The 18,853-nt window shown below is 44.8% G+C and overlaps 1 protein-coding gene across 4 annotated transcripts in view; it reads right to left on the bottom strand.

The window, feature by feature from the left end:
* Positions 1-1,386: 1,386 nt before the first annotated feature.
* Positions 1,387-18,853, bottom strand: part of MUSK (muscle associated receptor tyrosine kinase) — a 53,940-nt gene continuing 36,473 nt past the window's right edge. For 2 of the 4 annotated variants that reach the window (XM_075411172.1, XM_075411171.1), the window contains 5 exons: positions 15,409-15,584; positions 10,511-10,700; positions 9,990-10,181; positions 4,136-4,284; positions 1,387-2,063 (listed from right to left, as the gene is read on the bottom strand). In XM_075411172.1, coding sequence (XP_075267287.1) covers positions 1,387-2,063; positions 4,136-4,284; positions 9,990-10,181; positions 10,511-10,700; positions 15,409-15,584 — 1,384 coding nt within the window. Of the gene's footprint in view, positions 2,064-4,135; positions 4,285-9,989; positions 10,182-10,510; positions 10,701-11,964; positions 12,125-12,465; positions 12,555-14,965; positions 14,990-15,408; positions 15,585-18,853 lie in introns of all 4 variants that reach the window. The other 2 variants (XM_009944409.2, XM_075411170.1) reach the window with 2 other exon arrangements.

Here is an 18,853-nt window from a genome sequence, read left to right as displayed (position 1 = left end):
GTCTCAAATAGATGGTGGAGAAAAGAAAGTTGTGAAAAAAGGCAAACACAGTTTCTCTGGCACTGAAGTAACCATTACAATTTGGAGAACTTTTAGCAGAGAAATGACGTTTGGTGTTCAGAGTTGGGCTGTGGACCATGTGTCACTGAGGCAGTCTTATCTTTGCCCTGCAGATGGACAGTCTGCAACGCTTTTTGTGGAGTGTGAACTCCCCCTTTTCCCACATTCTCCTAACTGGTGGGTTGTCTCTGAAGGCCACTGGTGGCAGGCATCCACCTTCCTTACTTCTCTGCCTGTAAACTGCAGCACAAGGGAAGGTGGCCAGCAAACGCTGCAGTGGGGCTTGGGGACGTTATGAGCTGCTGTCAGGAAGGGAAAGCCAGAAACAGGAGGCAAAGATAGGAAGGGAAAAGGAGAGAAATGAGTAACATTATCTGCCACGTTTCTGCAAGAGGGGCTGCTTTTTGACCTGCTCTCGACATAGTGAGGACCCTACTGCAGGCAGAGGCAAATAAATACACCTTGGAGACCTACCAGGTGCAGGATCAGGCCTTTGGTCTGAATTTCTCCCTTAGCACCAAATGACGGCTTTATTGCAAGGGAAGGCAGGAAAGATGGGCTGCAATGCTTGAGGCAAGCTTTCAGGTGGCATCTTAACAAACATCAAATGAGCCTCACTGTGGACTTCCCACTTTTGGAAATGTAAGACTCTGTGCTCGACAGGAGTTTGCTGATCCGTGTAACATGAGATGCAAGTGGCTGCTGGTGGTCCTGGAGGCTCCTGTTTTGACTCTGTTGATGTTATGTTCATAAGTGTCAAAGAGGAGATGGAAGTTTAAAAGAAAAAGAAAGTGGCCTATGGCTTCAGAAAGATCCTTTTTCTACAAAAGTAAATGAGTATGCGAAAATAAAATAGTAAAAATTATCCCCAAAAAGACTGAATTTTGCAATCTCTTTTCTCCTTTTTTTTAAATAATATTTGAAAACATATGAGGAAGGGAATAAAAAGGCAAAAGCCAGGAGCGTAAATACAGAAGGACGTGGAGGCACCTGTTTGGAAGGGAAGTGCTGCCAGTGAAACGTTGGTTTGCTTTCCCTGGGGAACTCTGTGCTCCTGGAAATGCCTAACATAGGTATTGAGTTAGCAGGGCCAGCAACCTTGCCAACCCATGGAGCCCAGGCTTGGTGGCCACAGGTCAGCCCCGGCATTTGGGAGGTATAGCCAACCATACCAGGGTGCAGTCCATGCTTCTTGCTTGGCAGAGGAACAAGCTGTTTCTCCTCCCCCTAAAGCAGGGCTTTGCATGAAGCCACTCCTTTGGAGCCCTTGGGCCAGTCCGAGTCAGTCTGGACAGGTGGACACAGGGGACCCCCCGGGCACATCCCTCAGACTGATGGGGTGGCCACAGCCCTCTCATACATGCGCTCCAAGATCCGGTGGATGCTGGCGAAGCTGGGCCGGTCAGCAGGCAGCTTGCTCCAGCAGAGCCGCATCAAGTTGTAGAGCTCCAGTGGACAATTGTCTGGGCAGGAGAGGACGTTCCCATCCCTCACATAGTAGATGACCTCTTCATGAGCCATCCCGTAGTAGGGCTGCATGCCGTAGGAGAAGATCTCCCACAGCACCACCCCGTAGGCCCACACATCAGACTCCGTGGTGTAGCGGTTGTAGAAGATGGATTCAGGGGGCATCCAGCGGATGGGGATGGCATCGTTCTCATTCGCTTTGTAATAATCGGCTGAATACATGTTCCTCGAGAGACCAAAATCGGCGATTTTGACTACCATGTTCTCCCCCACCAGGCAGTTCCTGGTAGCCAAATCTCGGTGGACAAACTTGCGCTCAGAGAGGTATGCCATGCCGGCAGCTACCTGCTTGGCAATGCAGAGCTGGCTGGTGCAGCAGAGGGCCAGGGGGTTGGGGAGTCGGATCCGCGTGTCCAGGCTGCTGCGCACCAGGCTGCAGAGGTTGCAGGGAGAGCGGTCGCGCAGGTACTCGTTGAGATCCCCGTAGGCCATGTACTCGAACAGCAGGCACATGGGTTTCCCAACAGCACACACACCTGGAAGAAGATAGATGCAGCACACAGGTCAGTTGGGTAGCAAAGAGTGTTCTGTTATGTAAAACCAAAATAAATCCAAAAATACTGACACAAGGGAAAGACTTTCAGCAATGCATGGAACGACAGAGAGAAAGGTGAAGCATGCAAATACCATCAAGTTTACATGCATCCCTTTGTGTCCTTGAAGCTCCTTCACCAGGGATCTATACGCTGAGCTCTATCAGAGATGCTAACAAGTCATGCAGCTGCCTGATTTGTCTGGATATCCCAGGAAAAAGGCACATTTTGGGAGCTATGTTTAATTAAGAGCCCAGTCCTCCTTAAGTTGACATTAACAGAAGTATTGCCTCTTCCCAGGTGCAACTGGAATGACATATTTCCAGGAAGTAACCTTTGTAGTTCTGATCATAGTATTTTTTAATCCTTTTGTTTGTTGTAATTACTATACTTATACTGATGTAGGGGTAGGGGCTACACACATGTAGGAAGACTTCAAGAGTAATCACAATGGCATGTTCAAGGGTTCAGTGGGATATTTGAAATACAGAGACACTCCCACTACAACTTCTTCTGGATTTTTATGTGTTTTTTAAACAGATCATGCAAAAAAAGTTGGTTGCAAAAAAAACTCTTGGAATGACAGATACTCAAAAGTGAAAGAAAGACAAAGAAAAAACAGAAATCAGAAAGGAGAGATTTGCCACATCTGATAGATGCAGAAGCTAGTCCCACTGAAGGGTGCATGCTTGGCCCTGCACCAGCTTTACTGGCAGCCAGCACCACCACAGGACCCCACTCCCACCAGTTTTACTGAGCACACAGTGATATGGCAAAAATACTTGCGTGCCTATTATTAAATTGCCAACCAGCGAAAGCCAGCGTTTCAGATGTATGTGTTTTGCTTTCTTAGGGCCATCAGTTAGTAGTTGATGATCCAACTTATTGTGAAATCTGAAATTTTTGTTGATGACTTAACACTTCAATCTTTGAGAAAAAACAGCTAGCTGTTCCCAGCGTGATAAAATCAGGATCTGATAAGCACGAGAAGTGTATGTGAGAGCTTTATCCTCTAAGCTGTCTTCAGCAATGTGGCTGTTTTCTCCACGACTCTGCAATGTGAAACTAATTTGTTGCCATACCTTTGCCCTTTCCTGACCGAAAATCTGTTGAAAATAAACACAATGTTTATTTCAGTTTGGGTCATTTCCTGCTTTTTCTTTCTGTACCCAAAGTACTTGTATCAATCCACCTTTCCCAAAACTGGCATTTAGTTTTTACCAAATTTCGTGGAGCTTCCTATTGAAATAAATGAAGATCTCAGCTGCCTGTTCACAGGGAATAGATATGCGTAGAACAACTTAGAGCAGGATTGCCATGTGAAGGTGACTGGCAACATCTACTTCAATCAAAAACTGAAAATTTACTGAAACAAAATTTGGTCACTAGCTCTCTTCACAGAAGAATGCCCTATTAGCCAAGCTGCAGCATCAAAACTTTTTAAAAACTCAGTAAACCATGGTTTCCTTTCAGCTGGGAAGGGAAGGAAGAGACCATTTTTGTGGTTGGCTTTTTTCTATTTGTTTGTTTCATTTCGTTTTTTTAATGCTGGTGAGTGTTCAGACATCACAATAGTAAGTGGGAGCCATAAAACTAACAAGACTTGTGCCTGTTTTTTTTAAGTACCCACAAAATAAATCACAGCTCCAGGAAGCTCATGCCTTCCCTGTAAGTGTCAATGTTATTAAACTGGAAGCAGAGCTGGGCAGCAAGATGGTCAACAGTATGCTCAATGCAAGACGGGGAGGGTTTATTACGATGCACCATCCTGTTAAGGCTACAGCATCAGACGTAAGTTTTGAGACTTGTTCTGGTGGGCAATTTAGCAGAGCATGCAGTGGCACACAGAAAAGCTCACCTCTTTTGCAAGAGGCGTTTTCTCTTGCAAAGGAGACCAGCGTTGCCATTTGCATTAAGCACCTGTCATGCATGTGTGTTCATCCCTGCACCCTCAACAACCCCGCAGCAGATCTGCAGAAGGTGGTACCCTTTTCACGGGCACCTTGTTCACATACCTAAAAGCTTGACGATATTCGGATTGTCAAACTCTGCCATGAGGGCTGCCTCCCTCTGAAAGTCAGCCTGCATGTCTGCAGATGCTTCCTCCTTCAGCATTTTCACTGCCACCATTGTGAAAGGCTCGTAGGGCAGCAGCCCTGGGGCCCTGCAGGGAGAGAGGAGAAAGGAAAGTGTCAGTGATGGATGCATGCACAACAAATGTAGGCTCTGTTTCCAGTGCAAAAGGATAGGCTCACAGAAAAAAGAAAGGGAAAAAAAAAAAGTGGAAGGCCCCAGCATTGACTGATGGAACGTGAAAGACCATCTTCACCTCTCGGGCATGTCTGCATTGCATAGTACAGAGACATTTAATTTAGTTCAGGAGGGACTAAATCCAGTGTAGCTTTTTTTGATCACTGCTCTTTCTGCTTACATGCTTTTTACCAAAACTGATAAAGAGAAAAATAAATAACAAGGTAGTATGCGGTAACCTCTTCCTAGGTTGGAGGCCACATCAGAGACTTCCTGAAGGCAGGATGGAGTCTTCAGTCCAAACAATTCACTTTTGGGGGGAGGGGAAATGACTGAGCTTACCAGAGCTAAAAATTAACTTATCCTATATGAAAATATTGAAATAGAGTCTTTAGTTTTAAACCAAGGGAGGTTAGATTTCGACTGGGTATAAGGAAGACATTTTTGCAATGAGGGCGATGCAACTGGCGCAGGTTGCCCAGAGAGGTAATGGAGGCCCCATCCTTGGAGACATTCAAGGTCAGGTTGGACGGCGCTCTGAGCAACCTGGTCTGGTTGAAGATGTCCCTGCCCAGTGCAGGGGGGTTGGGCTAGATGAACTCTAAAGGTCCCTTCCAACCCACAGCATTCTATGATTCTTTCCACTAGGTCTTGTCCCGTACCTGGCACAATGGTGGCATTGGTACATCTGGCTACTACTAGAGTGAAAGTAACAATTGCAGTAAGTATGTTCCCCTGCTTTTGTAAGGAAAATAGCCTTTTGCCACTGTTCTCTGTGCATGTGGCATGTGTGTGCCTGTATTTCAACAAATTATAAACCCATCAACGAATTTCAGCTGAATTGAACACGATGCAGATGAGGTCTGGGAAATAGCTGTGCTCCTACAAGTTTTGTGGAAACAGGTGACAGAACAGAAGGGACAAAGCATACATGTGCCCTGTATGAAGAACAAGGTAATGCATAAATATACCCGTGTTAAGACACTGGTGAATCTTCAGCTAGAGCTTAGAGACACAAATCCATAGGAAGCCGAGCTTCCTGAATTTGAGCAATCCCAAGGCTCATTTTGTTTTCTTATCCAAAGGTCACTGCTCCCTCAACAAGTTTAATTAGATGGGCTTGCCAAAGATTTAGGGGTAGCTGTTGCCAAAGAAGAGTCACTTTCCACTCTTCAAACCTCAGGCGTGCATTTTATGGCCCATGCAAATTCTTCGTAGGGGTTCTGCAGTTAAAACACTGTCCTTACAGGTAGCCAGCCATAGCCCATGAAGAGCTGCACCCATTTACATGTCGTGTTGCTATGCCGGCATGACTGCCCTCCCACTGCTCAAATGCCAGGTATTTTACTGCTCGGTAGCCCCAAGAGGAGGTTCCGATTTCCAAAGCAAACTTCCAGTTTCCTTGTCATCTGCTCCAGACATATGGCAGTTGCAACAGTTGCACTTGGATGCTGTAAATGTCAAATGTCAGAAGATGGCAGGGTGCCCATCGCGAAAGGAATCTCACAGGTGGCCGGATCACAGCTGAGACACTTGGGTGAGGAGGTCCGGCATGCCAGAGCAGAGTAGCAGACTCCACGCTTGCCTGCCACTGCTTCCATTACAGCAAAATGTCTTCCTTTTTTTTCCCTATGCTGGCAGCGAGATTCCAGTCTAGTAGGAGGGGAGAAGTACCAGCACCTACCAGCTGCTGTCTAATTTCAGCACTGGAGAAAGTCAGCAGCAACAGCCTGAAGAAACCAGCAGAATATTTAAAAGTAAAAAGAGCAGGGCCTTTATCCCTTCCAGACAGCCTCAGTGTAGCTTACGACTCATCACTGGCCAGCAGACCTTGTGCACCGCCAAAGCAGGGCAGGCACGGCTCTGTCTTGTGTGCTTTGGATAGAGAAACTCACCCCAGGCTAAAGCCTGAAGTACACCCATCCATGTGCTCTTCACTGAAATCCTGCAGTGTAAACCAACGTAAATACCACTTCAGTGAGATTAGGCTGCAACAGAAAGTAATTTCGCCCTTGGTAACTCCTGTGCTACTTCAGCCCAGTTCTTAGCCCATCTGGGAAAATCACACTGATCTGGATCAGAGACAGTCTGTTTGCTGTCTTGGCAGAGAGCTGTTGAAGCTGATTCCTTTGGTATCCAAAAGACATTCTTTGCACAAAGGGGTAGGGGCATATCTGCAGAGAAGCAACGGGAAGATGCTGCTTCTGAAATTAACCAGGAGAATTCAGGCGGCAGGCCAGAATGTGGAGCATTTTCTAGAGTATAGGTACATTTCCTGTAGAACTGGGAAGCATAAGCAAAAATTACCTTGGGTTTCCTCTCTTATGATTATCTAAATGCTTAGGAGGAATGTCCACTTCTTTTTTTGCACAGTAGCTGCCCTTGCCTTCTCCACCATCACTAGATTTGTCCAACACTGTCAGCATTTGGCCTTTAGGTACCTGCCATTCAAACAACTAACTAGTGCTACAGTTAGGGATTTCACCCCAAGCCTACCTACAGAGAGTGCCTGACTTTAAATTCTACTCAGGTTTTCTTTCCAGAGCAGTAACTGTGAAGAAACTAAGCGGCAGCTTGGACCTATATTTGAGATTGTGTGCTGTCCCCCATCTTCTTCAGCATCACAGCTGGGTAGCTTCTGTTAGATCACTAAATGATGCAATTAGCTTCTGCTGAGGTTGGTGGATACCTACCTTTACCCTGTCCTTTGGAGATATTTGTATGTGGGAAAGAGAGTTCTCTGAATTGGCAGGGGCTCATTTTTTTGTGTTTTTTTAAATTAACATCTACACTGTTTTTCAGCTATATTTGAGACAACAGGTCAAAGGAACTCACTTTGCACTTGGAAAGAACATGAGGACACTTCTGTCAGAGAAACTTTGATGCTAGGGACAGCCTTGTCTCTTGCAGAGACAACTAGCTGTGCTTTTGCAGTGGGAGTCTACTGACCTGCTAGCAAAGACCCCACATCCAGGCATTTAGGCAATCCTGGGCTTCAGGCTTAGCCTGGGCCTTGCAGCTCCAGTTCTGGGAGAAAACTTGCATGCTGGTCTGTGTTGAACCACACAGAGCTTGTGTTCTGGTGGCATGTGGGGCCAGCGTGGTCTTTCAAGGTGCAGAGAAACCTGAGTTGGCCTTCATGACCTAGTCAGGACAGACCTGAGCCGGGTCCTGAATCTTGCTTTAATGACATCTGCTAGGGTAACTGGTTACTTCCTCATCCTTTCCAGTGTGAAGCTGTCCCTGGTGAAGATGGCAGCCTTTCAGAAGAATCTAGTAAATGATAGCCAGACGTTTCCTGTCCTAACATGTTGCTTGACCCAGGAGTGAGTAAACACTGAATCAGGGCTCACAGCAAGCCAACTGGCAAAGGCATCGCTGGCATTGTGCACAGAGCTGTGTTTAAAGGAGAGGGAGAAACATGAGACCAGGAGAAGTAAGAGGGTTGCTAAACTTAGCTCAGGATGTCCATTTAACACACATAGACAAGTACATTTTATCCATCTGAGACGGGAAAGCGATGATTTGAGTTGCAATAGCTTCACTAACTTGCAGGGATGCACAGCTGGTGCGACTGGATCAGCAGCCTGCGCTGGTCTGCCAGCGGTGCACAGAAATGCCAGTGGATTAAATGTTCCCTGGAAATATAAGGTCTCGGAGGGACTTTTAACAGAGATACTAATAAAAATCAGGAAGCCCCTCAGAAGTAATATTTTTGTGGCTCCTTCCCTGAGCTACAGAGAGCTGGTGTATCTCAAGATACGATACTCTCCACTTTGCAAATGATGGCTAGGAAGTTGTGTTGCTTTTTTTTTTCCTTCTCTTTTTCTCCCATTTTCCACTGAAATAGCAAAGAGGGTTCATTAAAAGAAACTGCAGCAATGGGGAGGATGAAATCCACATAAAAGGTCTCTACATCACTTTAGCACTCGCTTAATCCAGCACCTTAGTGACATTTGAATGCCCTTTGAGAGGTCCTGCTCAATGTGGGTGAGAGTCATTTCCAGCTCAGAAAGATCTGTGCAGCACTTAAATTATATTTAAGCTCCCAGCACAGGGCTGAAGGGGTGCTTGGCAGGAAGACGGCCTTCCCTGCCTGTGCACCCACAGCATGGTGAAGACCCTCACTGTGCAAGCAGGAAGGCGACTGTCCACAGGGAACGAGGGCTGCGCTGTGCCCCTGTGCCGGACAGCACATGGTGCCCCAAGCACCGCTGTGGCATGGTCCCTAGAGCGTTGTTCTTGTTTCAAGCTTGTTTCTTGTTTCAAGATGCGTTCAGCTTTGTTATCCAGATTAGCAATCAATCACACGCTAAGCATCTTTGATTTTCCCACTGTGCATCGTTTGAACTTTGTTATTTTAGCTCTCTCTGTATTAAAGAAAAGTAAGCATGCGTTTCTTCCATTAGAAAAAATGCCTCCCTTCATTAGAAAAAAAATCCATCACAGCAGTTGAAACTGTTTCCCACTCTAACACATTTAACCTGCACAGAACTCATTTCCTAGCAGATACATCAACAGTGTAACTATAAACATTAAAAGCATCTGCAATTATGACTACTTTTTGCAAGAAGTGTCCTTAAGATTCGAAGTCAATGGGTGCAGTGCCACCAGGCAAGTCCTGGCCCATGGTGGAACTCTGATACTCCCCTGGTTTTTTTAAGGTCATCGTACACTACTCCAGATACAGCTACAAAATCAGCCACATCCCAGACTTGTTAACTGTGAAGGACAATGAAACCATCCTGAATAAACATGGAACTGGACAGTCTGTCTTCTTTCTTTCAGCAATTTGGGGCTGGGATTTTCCAAGGAGATCAGTCCTAGCAAAAGACTGTCCTGCAGAAGTTATGGACTCTGTCAAGGCTAACAAGACACCCTCCATCCACCTCACTCTAGGCAGGACTAGGTTCATCTCTGCGTTTTTCAATGAAACATTTTTCATATTTGAAGAAGCACATGATCTCATTACCCACGAGATTTAACAGAACTGGGATCTTATCTAATACCTTAAACTTAAAACAGGCACAATGGCTGCAAATTCCAAGAATAAAAAAAATGAGTAACGAAAGAGGACACATGAAAAAAATAATTGTTGGCCTAAGTAGGTTGGATTTTCAGGGGATTTTTAGTTTGATTTTGCCACTGAATCAAATGGAAACTGGGTCAGGACTTCACTGTAGCACGACACATTGCCTTCTGTGGTAATTACTCGCCAGTGTTGGCATTATAACAGAGGACACCACACACCAACTATTTGCAAATACTGGGAAACGCAAGAATTTCACAATAGATCACAGGTCACAGGCAATACTCTTGGCAAAAACAGTGATGATAAATTTAGCTAAGTTTTTACAGCAGACTTTGTTATGTGAGTAAGACATTGCATCTACTTGAGAAAAGAACAAGAGAGTCCTTTGTGACAAAAGTTTACCAAATATAATTAGAAAGCAGTGGACAACAGAAACAACTATTCAAGCCAGAGTTTACCATTTGGTACACATGCATTTGATTTTGGTTTGAGTGAATGAACATAGAGTGCTCAGATAAGTGTTTACCCCACTGCCAGTTTTTCCGAGGTACCTCCAGACAGAGAGAACTCACACACAAGCTGCTTACCTTGCTTGGAAGACTCTCCCAAATGCTCCTTCCCCAATGTCTCTCACGTATTCAATATTGTTCCTTGGATACTCCAGGCTGAGCAATTTTGGATTGAGGAGAAGGGGCATCCGCTGGTACATGGGGTTGGGGTGCAGCCGGTCCAGGAGGAGTTCAGAGGGCAGAGTGGTGAGTGTCGGTGTCTCTGACTCTCTGAAATGACAGAGCAGTTTTCAGTCAGTGTGTGTACAGACCCCAACCAGGAGATAACTATGTGCATCTCCATCAGAGCTGATTTGTTCCAGGATGGAATAGGGAGCTGCAGCAGGGCTGTTAAAAGAGCCTTGCAGCAAGGTGTCATGTCGTGTCCCCAAAGCAGCTACCTTGTGCTCAGGGACTCGCCAGGATTTGCACTGGGCTGCCACAGGTAAAGGGAGGGCTACTCCCACCCTGCCGGGTGTTCGCAGGACTATGCTTTCAGAAACAGGCAAGACCTCTTTCAAAGAAGCATTTTTTGCCTTGAATTAACTCCCAAGCTTTACCTTTTTTTGTTTTTCCACTGCTTTCGCCGACGGCAGCAAACCAGGGTGACAATGCTGAGAATCACGACCAGAGCAAAGCTGGAGATGATCGAGATGATTACAGTCATGGAGTACGTAGGGGAAAAGGGAGGAGGAGGGGGGAGATCTGGAGTCTCTCCATTTGGTTTTCTTGTTCCTAGTGTTAACAACGCTGTAATGCAAACAAAATCAGAAGGTTATGCCTCTGCTAGTTTATAGGGCTTTCTCCAAGAGGTATTTACGGAGTCAGCCTGATGTTCTGGGAATTACTGACCTTACAGATACAACTGTATGACTGCATGAGAGGACCATACTAGGGAAGCTTGGTTTGCAGGAAGCAAAACCCACTTCTGCTTGCCAAATATGAAAACTCAGGATCTAGTAAAGACCAAGACACAGTTCCTGTTGAGTTGGAAAAACAATTTTGCTAAGGAATGTTTGCAAGAGTTACAGATAGCAGATCACGTCTAATGATCTCAACAGTATTCAAATATAGTAATGTCTGCAGTGGGAAAGATCAATGATCTACAATGTGGACCACAATGTATCATGTGTCCTAAAAGGAATCTTCAGGGAGGGGTGTAAGACCAAGTAAGTACACAGTGATACTTTCCTGAAATATCCCCTTGCCTCCAACAGCTTGCATCTCGATGTCTTTATGGGGCAAATATTGTAAACTAGTATAAAGCACATTTGGCTGTATCATTAGGGAAAAAAAAGAATATTCAGGTAACCACCTGATGAATACTTTCTGAGACATTCTAGAAAATGTTAATCTGTATATGCATTGATAGAGAAGAGAAAGAAGTTTAAACCATTCTTTTTAAGGCCCGCTAAACTGATGTTGACTTGTGTTCCTTTAAGTCCACAGCACCACTGTTCTTTCTGCAAGCAGAATTGTCTTATTTCCAAATGCTGAGATGCAGAAACTGTGCATCTTGGATGAAATATTTTTCAAAAATTGTTCTCTTCTTTGAAGAAGAAGTAAAAAAAGGACATAGTTTCAGCATCACAGAGCGAAGATATTTCCCTCTTTTTCAGATTTGTGTTTAGTTAGAATTGTTTTCTATTATTGAAAAAAAAAATGCAAAAGTAAACAACTTTGGAAAATAGCCTGAAACCCTACCTTGTCCTCGAAATACGGTGTGGCAAATCAACTTTTCATAATATCACAGGAAATTTTATTTCATCCTTTGGCCTTATTATAATCTGGGCCAAAGTGCTTGATTTGCCTGTCTTCATTTTCCCATCTTTAAGGTGCATGTTACACCTTCTGGTTAAAGATGATAGGTGAACCTACGAAAATAACCAGGACTGGCCAAATCCGGAAGACAGAACAGATTGGTGCGGTGCTGCTTTGAGCGCTCAGGATGCAAACACCTTGCATGTCCCCAAAACAACCACAGAGGCAGAAATCATAAATTCCAGTTGCCTACCATCTCCACAGGGAGACACGCTGCAGTATTCCCAGGTCACAGATGGGTCTTTTGTGTAGCACCAGGGTCGTTCGTTCTCACCTCCTGGATTACGGCAGTAGTTCTCGGCATCAGACAGCTCAGGGAACACCTGAGGAGTCCTCCTGTGCAAGTGGGGAGTCTTGGGGGAGGAAACAAATTGTATTAGTGTTTCAGTATAATTTTTACTGCTGGTATTAGCAAAACAAAACCAAACAAAACAAAGGAGCAAAGAAAGGCAGAGGTAAAACAGCCTTTCGGTACCCTGCCAGAATGATAGAGAACACATCTTGCCACAGAGAGGGGAAGTTGCAGATTGAAATACAAAGAGGGTATGAAACACTAGTGAACTCAAGAATGGAGGTAACCTGTTCCCTGCTCAACCCTTACACTGGGACTGGGCTGCCCGGCTCTGGGAAGCTCTTTGGAAAAGCAGACCTTGAGCATGGCTCTCCATTCTGTGGGTCTCACACTGATGCGCACCTGGTCGCTCCACTTCTGGCAGGGAATACCGGAGGCTGTGACGTTGGCCCAGCCCTGGTAAAACTGGCCATTGCCGCTGTAGCAAGTCCCTGGGGAAAAAAAAAGTACATGAGGTCAAGGTATCTCAGACCATGTCCTGCAGTGGGGACTCACAAGAGTAAATTTCATTTCATTACACAAGAGCAAACTTCATTTCATTACACAAGAGCACGTGGCAATTAGTAACATATCAGAAGCCCATAAAAGGACCAGACAGCTGCAGGCAGGGAACTGCCTAGCCTCCTGTTCACACTTAAATGGACTTTGAGCTCAATACATAAGACCAAATACACTAGAACTCCAAAGAGGGAACTGGATCTCTTTCAGATTGAGAAAATGGGCCATGTGCCTGCAATGGTTGAGCGGCATCTACCCAGTTCACAGCGCTTCCACGTAGACAGTGCCGAGCGGAACCACAGTGAAGCCACCCACGCCAAACCAAAGCAGAAAGCAAATTGCAGCACTGGTTGCACAATTCACAGCCTGCATTTCTACAGGGCTGCTAACAGGAAGACATCCACGTTCCTATTTGCTCTCTTCTTCTCGCATCACCCAATGCACTCAGGATTGCAGTTATGGGCCTTTTATAGACCCTTAGCTTTCTCAGCTTTCACCAAGCACTACACATGCGTAGCCAGAAACACCACCATGACAATGTTTGCTCCAGGTGAGTGAGCTCAAACACAGGATCAAGTTCCTGTAGCCCAAGGCATGCAAACATCTCAGTATAGAAACGGCTGTGGACTTCATGAGTGCACTTAACCCATCAAAAATGCAAAGTAAAATGCTCTAACTCAGACTTCTTTGACTGATATGTAAGCTATCATGTTATGCTTCACATCTGCAACAAGCTAGCAGCCCCCCATGACCAGGACCTGTAGCTCTGCAGAGGTGTAAAATCTTGTTAAGCTGCCCTAGAACATAGCTCTGTGTCTGAGCCCAGCATTTTAAATGTCTCACACTCAAAGGCAAGGAGAGCAATGCCTGAAACTTGCCTCATGACTGAGCTAGTAACCAACATGAAACAAACTTTTGCACAGATCTGAAATAAACGTCAGTGTGACACCTTAAAGGAGCAATGTCAAGAGCTTCAGGGACAACAGCAACACTAAGGAAGAACTCTTGACTCCTTGGTGGCCTGGAAAATGCAGATGCTCTCACATATGGTCTTGCTATAGTGGCGACAGAGGGAATAACAAAGGTAGTCCAACTGGGCTTTATGGAGTAACTTCCATGGGTAAGTTAGAAAACAGTTTGCTTCGTGCTCTCCAAGCCTTTGTGCATGTAACAATAACTCTAAATCGAAAAAAAGGGGGCAATATCACTAAAATGTTGCTGTTATGTCTGCCTGATTCATAACCAAAGAGCGCACATCTGTGCAATGCCACCTGGTGAAAACACTGTGAAAACTAAACAAACAGGTCACACTTTTACACAGGAGAGAGAGGCCATGCCCTGAACTTGCAAATATCCAAGAGGAGGCTGAAATCATCCCATGAATACACCACAAATTTACTGACATCTCTCTGCATCTCTGCTCCATTCCCCAGGAAGCGGATAGTTGCAGCTGCGGGCTGTGAGTGTTGGGCAGTGATGCTGGAGAACCATGGGGTGATAAAGCACTTGTCTGCCTAGTGTGCAGGGCTGGGCACCTGGCACTTGGATGGCCAGGTGGATCCAAGGCCCCCCCATGGAAGAAAACTCTCCAAAAGTCTCAATTTCCCCTTTTTCACTTTGTCTTTTCACATAGAAGGTGCCTGCCACTGCCACGTCTGCAGAACTTGCCTGCTCAGAAGCATGGCAGAAAGGAGGCACTGTTCTTACTTTTTCCGATGGGACAAGTTCAGCAACTGAGCTTTAAACTGCAGTTGTATGTCAGTTGGAGGAGCTGGATGTGCATGTTTCAGCCGTGACCAGCAGCAGGGTGGGAGGCCAAGAGAAGTCAGAGCATCACATTGGGGGATATCTGGGTCTTGCCCTTGGTCATGGGGGGGTCACGTGAGAAGCAGCCATACTTCAGAAACGCTTGGAAGAGGGTGCTGGGGCCTTCTGGGTAATAAGGTCTTGCAAGGCCAGCCCAGTGTAGGTAACCATATCAATAACGGCATATAAGGCTGGAATTACCTTGATAGTAGTATCAGAAATACTATATATGGGTAAAGCAAAACTAGAATCAATGGCTACAAAGAAGGGAGAACAACTGGAGGGGAAGGAAACATCTTAAAGAGTCGTGTCCCTCTAATCACCTTCAACAACTACCAGCCCACGCTCTCCCCACACCCTGAAGAGCGGCAAAGGTGTTTTCCCATGACTTGGATGTGGAAGTTCAGGCATTCACTGGTAATAATCTGAATTCAGTCCGCCAGGGCTAGAGCAAAACACAAAAATGCTGTACAAATTACATCTTACACATAGAATAGCATGCCCACCTCTAGAAACATAGTCTGAGAAGTCTACTTACTGGTTACGTTCTCCGTCTTAAAATCTGTAAAAAGACAAGACAATACGTAAAGAGCGTTTGTCCAGGATATGCAAAAAAATGTGTGCTTTCTTAGAAGCATGCTATGGGAAAAAGTTCCCTCCTAGCAGTGCTTAAGCAGCTTGTTTCTTTGTAATCACACCTGAATGGCAATTTTGCCATCAGTAAGACTGATTTTGGCCATGAGGTTGTTAGGACCCTCAATATGGAGCCAGGCTTTATTTACTCAAGGGATTTTTCCCACACCCCAGTCAGATAAGACAGGCAAACAGCTGATGTGGCTGTCACAGTGCCATGCACAGGCACTGACAGGACAGTACCAACTTCCAGCCTTTACTTTAGTTGTAAATTATGGATTACATCTGTCCGCAACCCTTCCCCAAGAACACAGCTCTCCAGACAACAGGCAGCAAGTGCCACCTTACCAAAGAAAGGGATGCGAGTGCAGGCGCTGGGGTGCTGGTGCAGGCTGGGGAGCCTGTTGCATTCGGGAAGAGTGAGCAGCATCAGCCCAGGCTTGTAAATCCCCTTCTGAGAGTTTTCTTCCATCGAGAGCCATTCCTTAAAGCAGTAGAGATCCTTTACAGCAAGGCAATTCTCTCTACATTATTTTGCAAAAAACAGTGAAATACAGCAGTCAATGGCTTGATAACGATGCTGCACTTAGCAGCTGTGTGCAGGGGTTATGCAGGCTGACAGGCATACATTAACAGAGCTATGCTTCTTTAAGCCAGTCTGGCTGGCTCATAAACCATAAGGGAAACTCTGTAGAAAAAAAGTGTAACAGCTTGCTTTAGGAAGCCCACAAAGCCACATTTTTAGGGAAGCAGTGTTATGCTCAAACACAACACACATCACAGTCTCTGAGGAGCTCCTTCCCAACTTTTTCTGTAGATTTATTGCCTAATAAACATCATGTCTGATATTTATCATAGGATTTTTCTGTACATTCTAAATATCTCACCTGTCTTCTGTGAATTGTAAATTAAAGTGTCATCAACTAAAGACAGCAGTTGAGCTGCAATTCTTAATCTTTTTAAACTAAATATTTGCCTGCATTTTTAATTTCAAAGAATCACCCATCCAATTTACTTTTTTTCTCCACAGACATCTTTCAGTCCCTTTTTTATCTATCAGCTGTCTGCAGCAAAACCTTTACAGTGCCTGGTAAAACAAGAGACCTAACTGTCTCCTACCTAATGTATTACTCCATAACAATGCAAAACAATCACCAACAAGAATTTCTTTGGATGTTTAAATATTCCTTAGATCAGAAGCTGCTTGTGAAGAAGGCCAATGCAGAAATATCTGCTCTAGCAAAAAAAAAAAAAAGAAAAGAGAAACTGTACCAGACTGGAAAGTATGAGGGGTTTGTTGCATTAGTCAATTTCTCAGTTATTTGCTTATTTATGTACTCATTCTTGAGGGAATCAGCTGCACAACCAGCTTTGAGATCATGTGCAGAGATTACTTTTGCTGAGCTCAACTGAAGTCCTTTGCACATCCACATCCTTCCCAGCCACCACACCTGCTGGCAGGGCCAGCAGCACCTGCTGGCAGGTGTGGAAGAGGACACAGTGATGCAGAAAGGTACTGCCTGGGTCCATGGTGAAGGTTTTAGCAAAATTCATCACCTGGTGGGCTGATGCAGTTTCTTTACTTACAGTCTGCCAATGGCTTTAGCAAGAATAGATGGCCATGAGTTTTGGGGATGACTACCAACGCCACAAACCCTCTACGTCACCTGAAGAGCACAGGCCATTGGGAATACTACCCAGCAGCAGCTTGTCTGCAACAGCAAATCGATGCCCTTCAAGTCTACAGGCTGAAACCATTGAAGCCCAGCTCCCTCATGCTTGATTTTAGCCAGTGCTGGTTTATTCCTTCCTCAATTCCATGAAAACCAGAATGCAGCCAGATGGCATAAATTATCTTTTTTATGTTAACAACATGTGGAACAGTAATGACCTTCTGAAGTAAAGAAATGTTTAGCTGAAGAAATGAGGAAATCTTGCATCTGAAGCACGGGCTGGCACAGGAGATCTGGACTGCATTAGCTGCCTTCACTCCTGAAGCCTGAGCATCCTTAAACAAGCCCCTGATTCAGTGTGCAACTGTAAAATTGAAAAGACCATTCCTCTGCAGTCCTGTCCAATTCAGTGTTAAAGGCAGGTTATCTTCACCCACAAATCCACCTGGGGAGCGTGGTGAGGCAGCCAGAGGGAGGGATGGTCAGTCTCCTTGAGCTGGGTTCATACCATTGTTATAACACTTAATCCTGAACAGTGAGAGCTTGATGAGATCATGTGCAAAGATTACTTCAGATTATTATTAGAAACTTTATGTCACGTAAATGACAGATGGACAAAGAACAGTGGCAGCAGAAGAGGACAAGTGAGCCAGCAGCATTTTAGGGACCACAAAGGACTGTTTATGAGGAGATGATGACACACAGACCTGATCAAAGTGAGATGTTTCCCAACACAAGACTGTACCCTGCAGCTTGGTCACCTTATATCAGCAGTGGTTGAAAGAGAAATTGAGGGTTTTGCTTTTGCTATCACAGAAGCAGCCAGTGGTACAAGGCAGATGTGATCAAGAATTCTGATATGAGACATCACTTTCCCTTAAAAACAGGCAAACTCTAATTTTAATAAAGTTGTATCTTAATATACATGAAGTGAAATTTTTCCCACGTTGTTTTCTTCTGTTTCACTTCATCTTGTTTTAACCCCTGGTCATTTTTACAAAAGCTTTACTCAGTCTATTTGCCAGTTGTTATTCTTGCTAGCTAGCTTCCAAACTGAAATGAACATTAAAAATGACACATTGAGAGAAAAAATGGTGTAGAGAATAAATAATAAGAAAAAAACACATGAAAATATGTCAAGGGAAATATATCCCTCAAAAATGGAGAGAATTCTCTGACCTCTGAGATAGTTCGATTCTTGCTTACAAAGTATTTCAGCTGAAAACTGACGTAGTCTAGTCGGTTTCTGCAGAGAGGTATAAACTTGTCACTAAAAAGCAGATAAGCTAATTGGAAAGTAACCAAGACCATGTGAAATGTGTTCAAGAGCCCCCAGAGGTCTCAGCTGTTCAGAAATATGTATTAGATGTCTGAGTTATCAAAAGGAGTATTGGGTTAGGGCTTTGGAGGAACTGTTGTCCAGCTGATGTGGTCTGGGAATAGGAAACAGGAAGGATGCCATTCCAGGGCTCTTGTCAAGAAGAAAGCTACATTTAAACCTGCATTAGAATCACGGGGAAAAATCATTAAAGGCAAAAAAACCATAACATTGACCTCTGTATTTGAAGAAAGATGATGCCAGGCAAGTCGACTAAGATTTAGACATATTTGCAGATGTTATGCCTGTTAGCTCGAGATCAAGTGCAGATTTGAGCTGATTTGTATCACTCTGACTTCAGAAGTGCCCCAGAAGTGCAGGTCTTCAGCTGAGTCACTACGAGTCCTGGTTCTTCAAGGCCACTCACGAGCAGGGGTAAATGAAGCGAGACCCAGAACTCACTGAAATGTCTCATGGAGCATTGTGCAAAATCCCTAGCTGACACGTGTGCTGTGCATGTGTAGCTCAGATATAAATACTGTCACACATCTTGAAAAAAGGCAGAGAGGTCATGTACAAAGGGCACAATGACAAAGAGCAGAACAACTAGGTGGCAGGGAGGAGTCTGACAGCAAAAAGCAAGTTTCAGTACTTGGCTGCATGATTATCTGTGGATACTTGCACATACACTTCTTTCATAGGATATATGACATTACTGTGCTGGTGGAGGAATATCAAGCAGCATAGGCACCAAATAGAGAACACAACGTATTGTCAAGCTTCGCACTGGGATTTTCCTCTG

This window comes from Opisthocomus hoazin, chromosome Z (assembly GCF_030867145.1).
Source record: "Opisthocomus hoazin isolate bOpiHoa1 chromosome Z, bOpiHoa1.hap1, whole genome shotgun sequence".
Taxonomy (NCBI): Eukaryota; Metazoa; Chordata; class Aves; order Opisthocomiformes; family Opisthocomidae; genus Opisthocomus; species Opisthocomus hoazin.
Note: the sequence above shows the minus strand (reverse complement) of the source record. Positions and strands in the feature narration are given on the sequence as shown.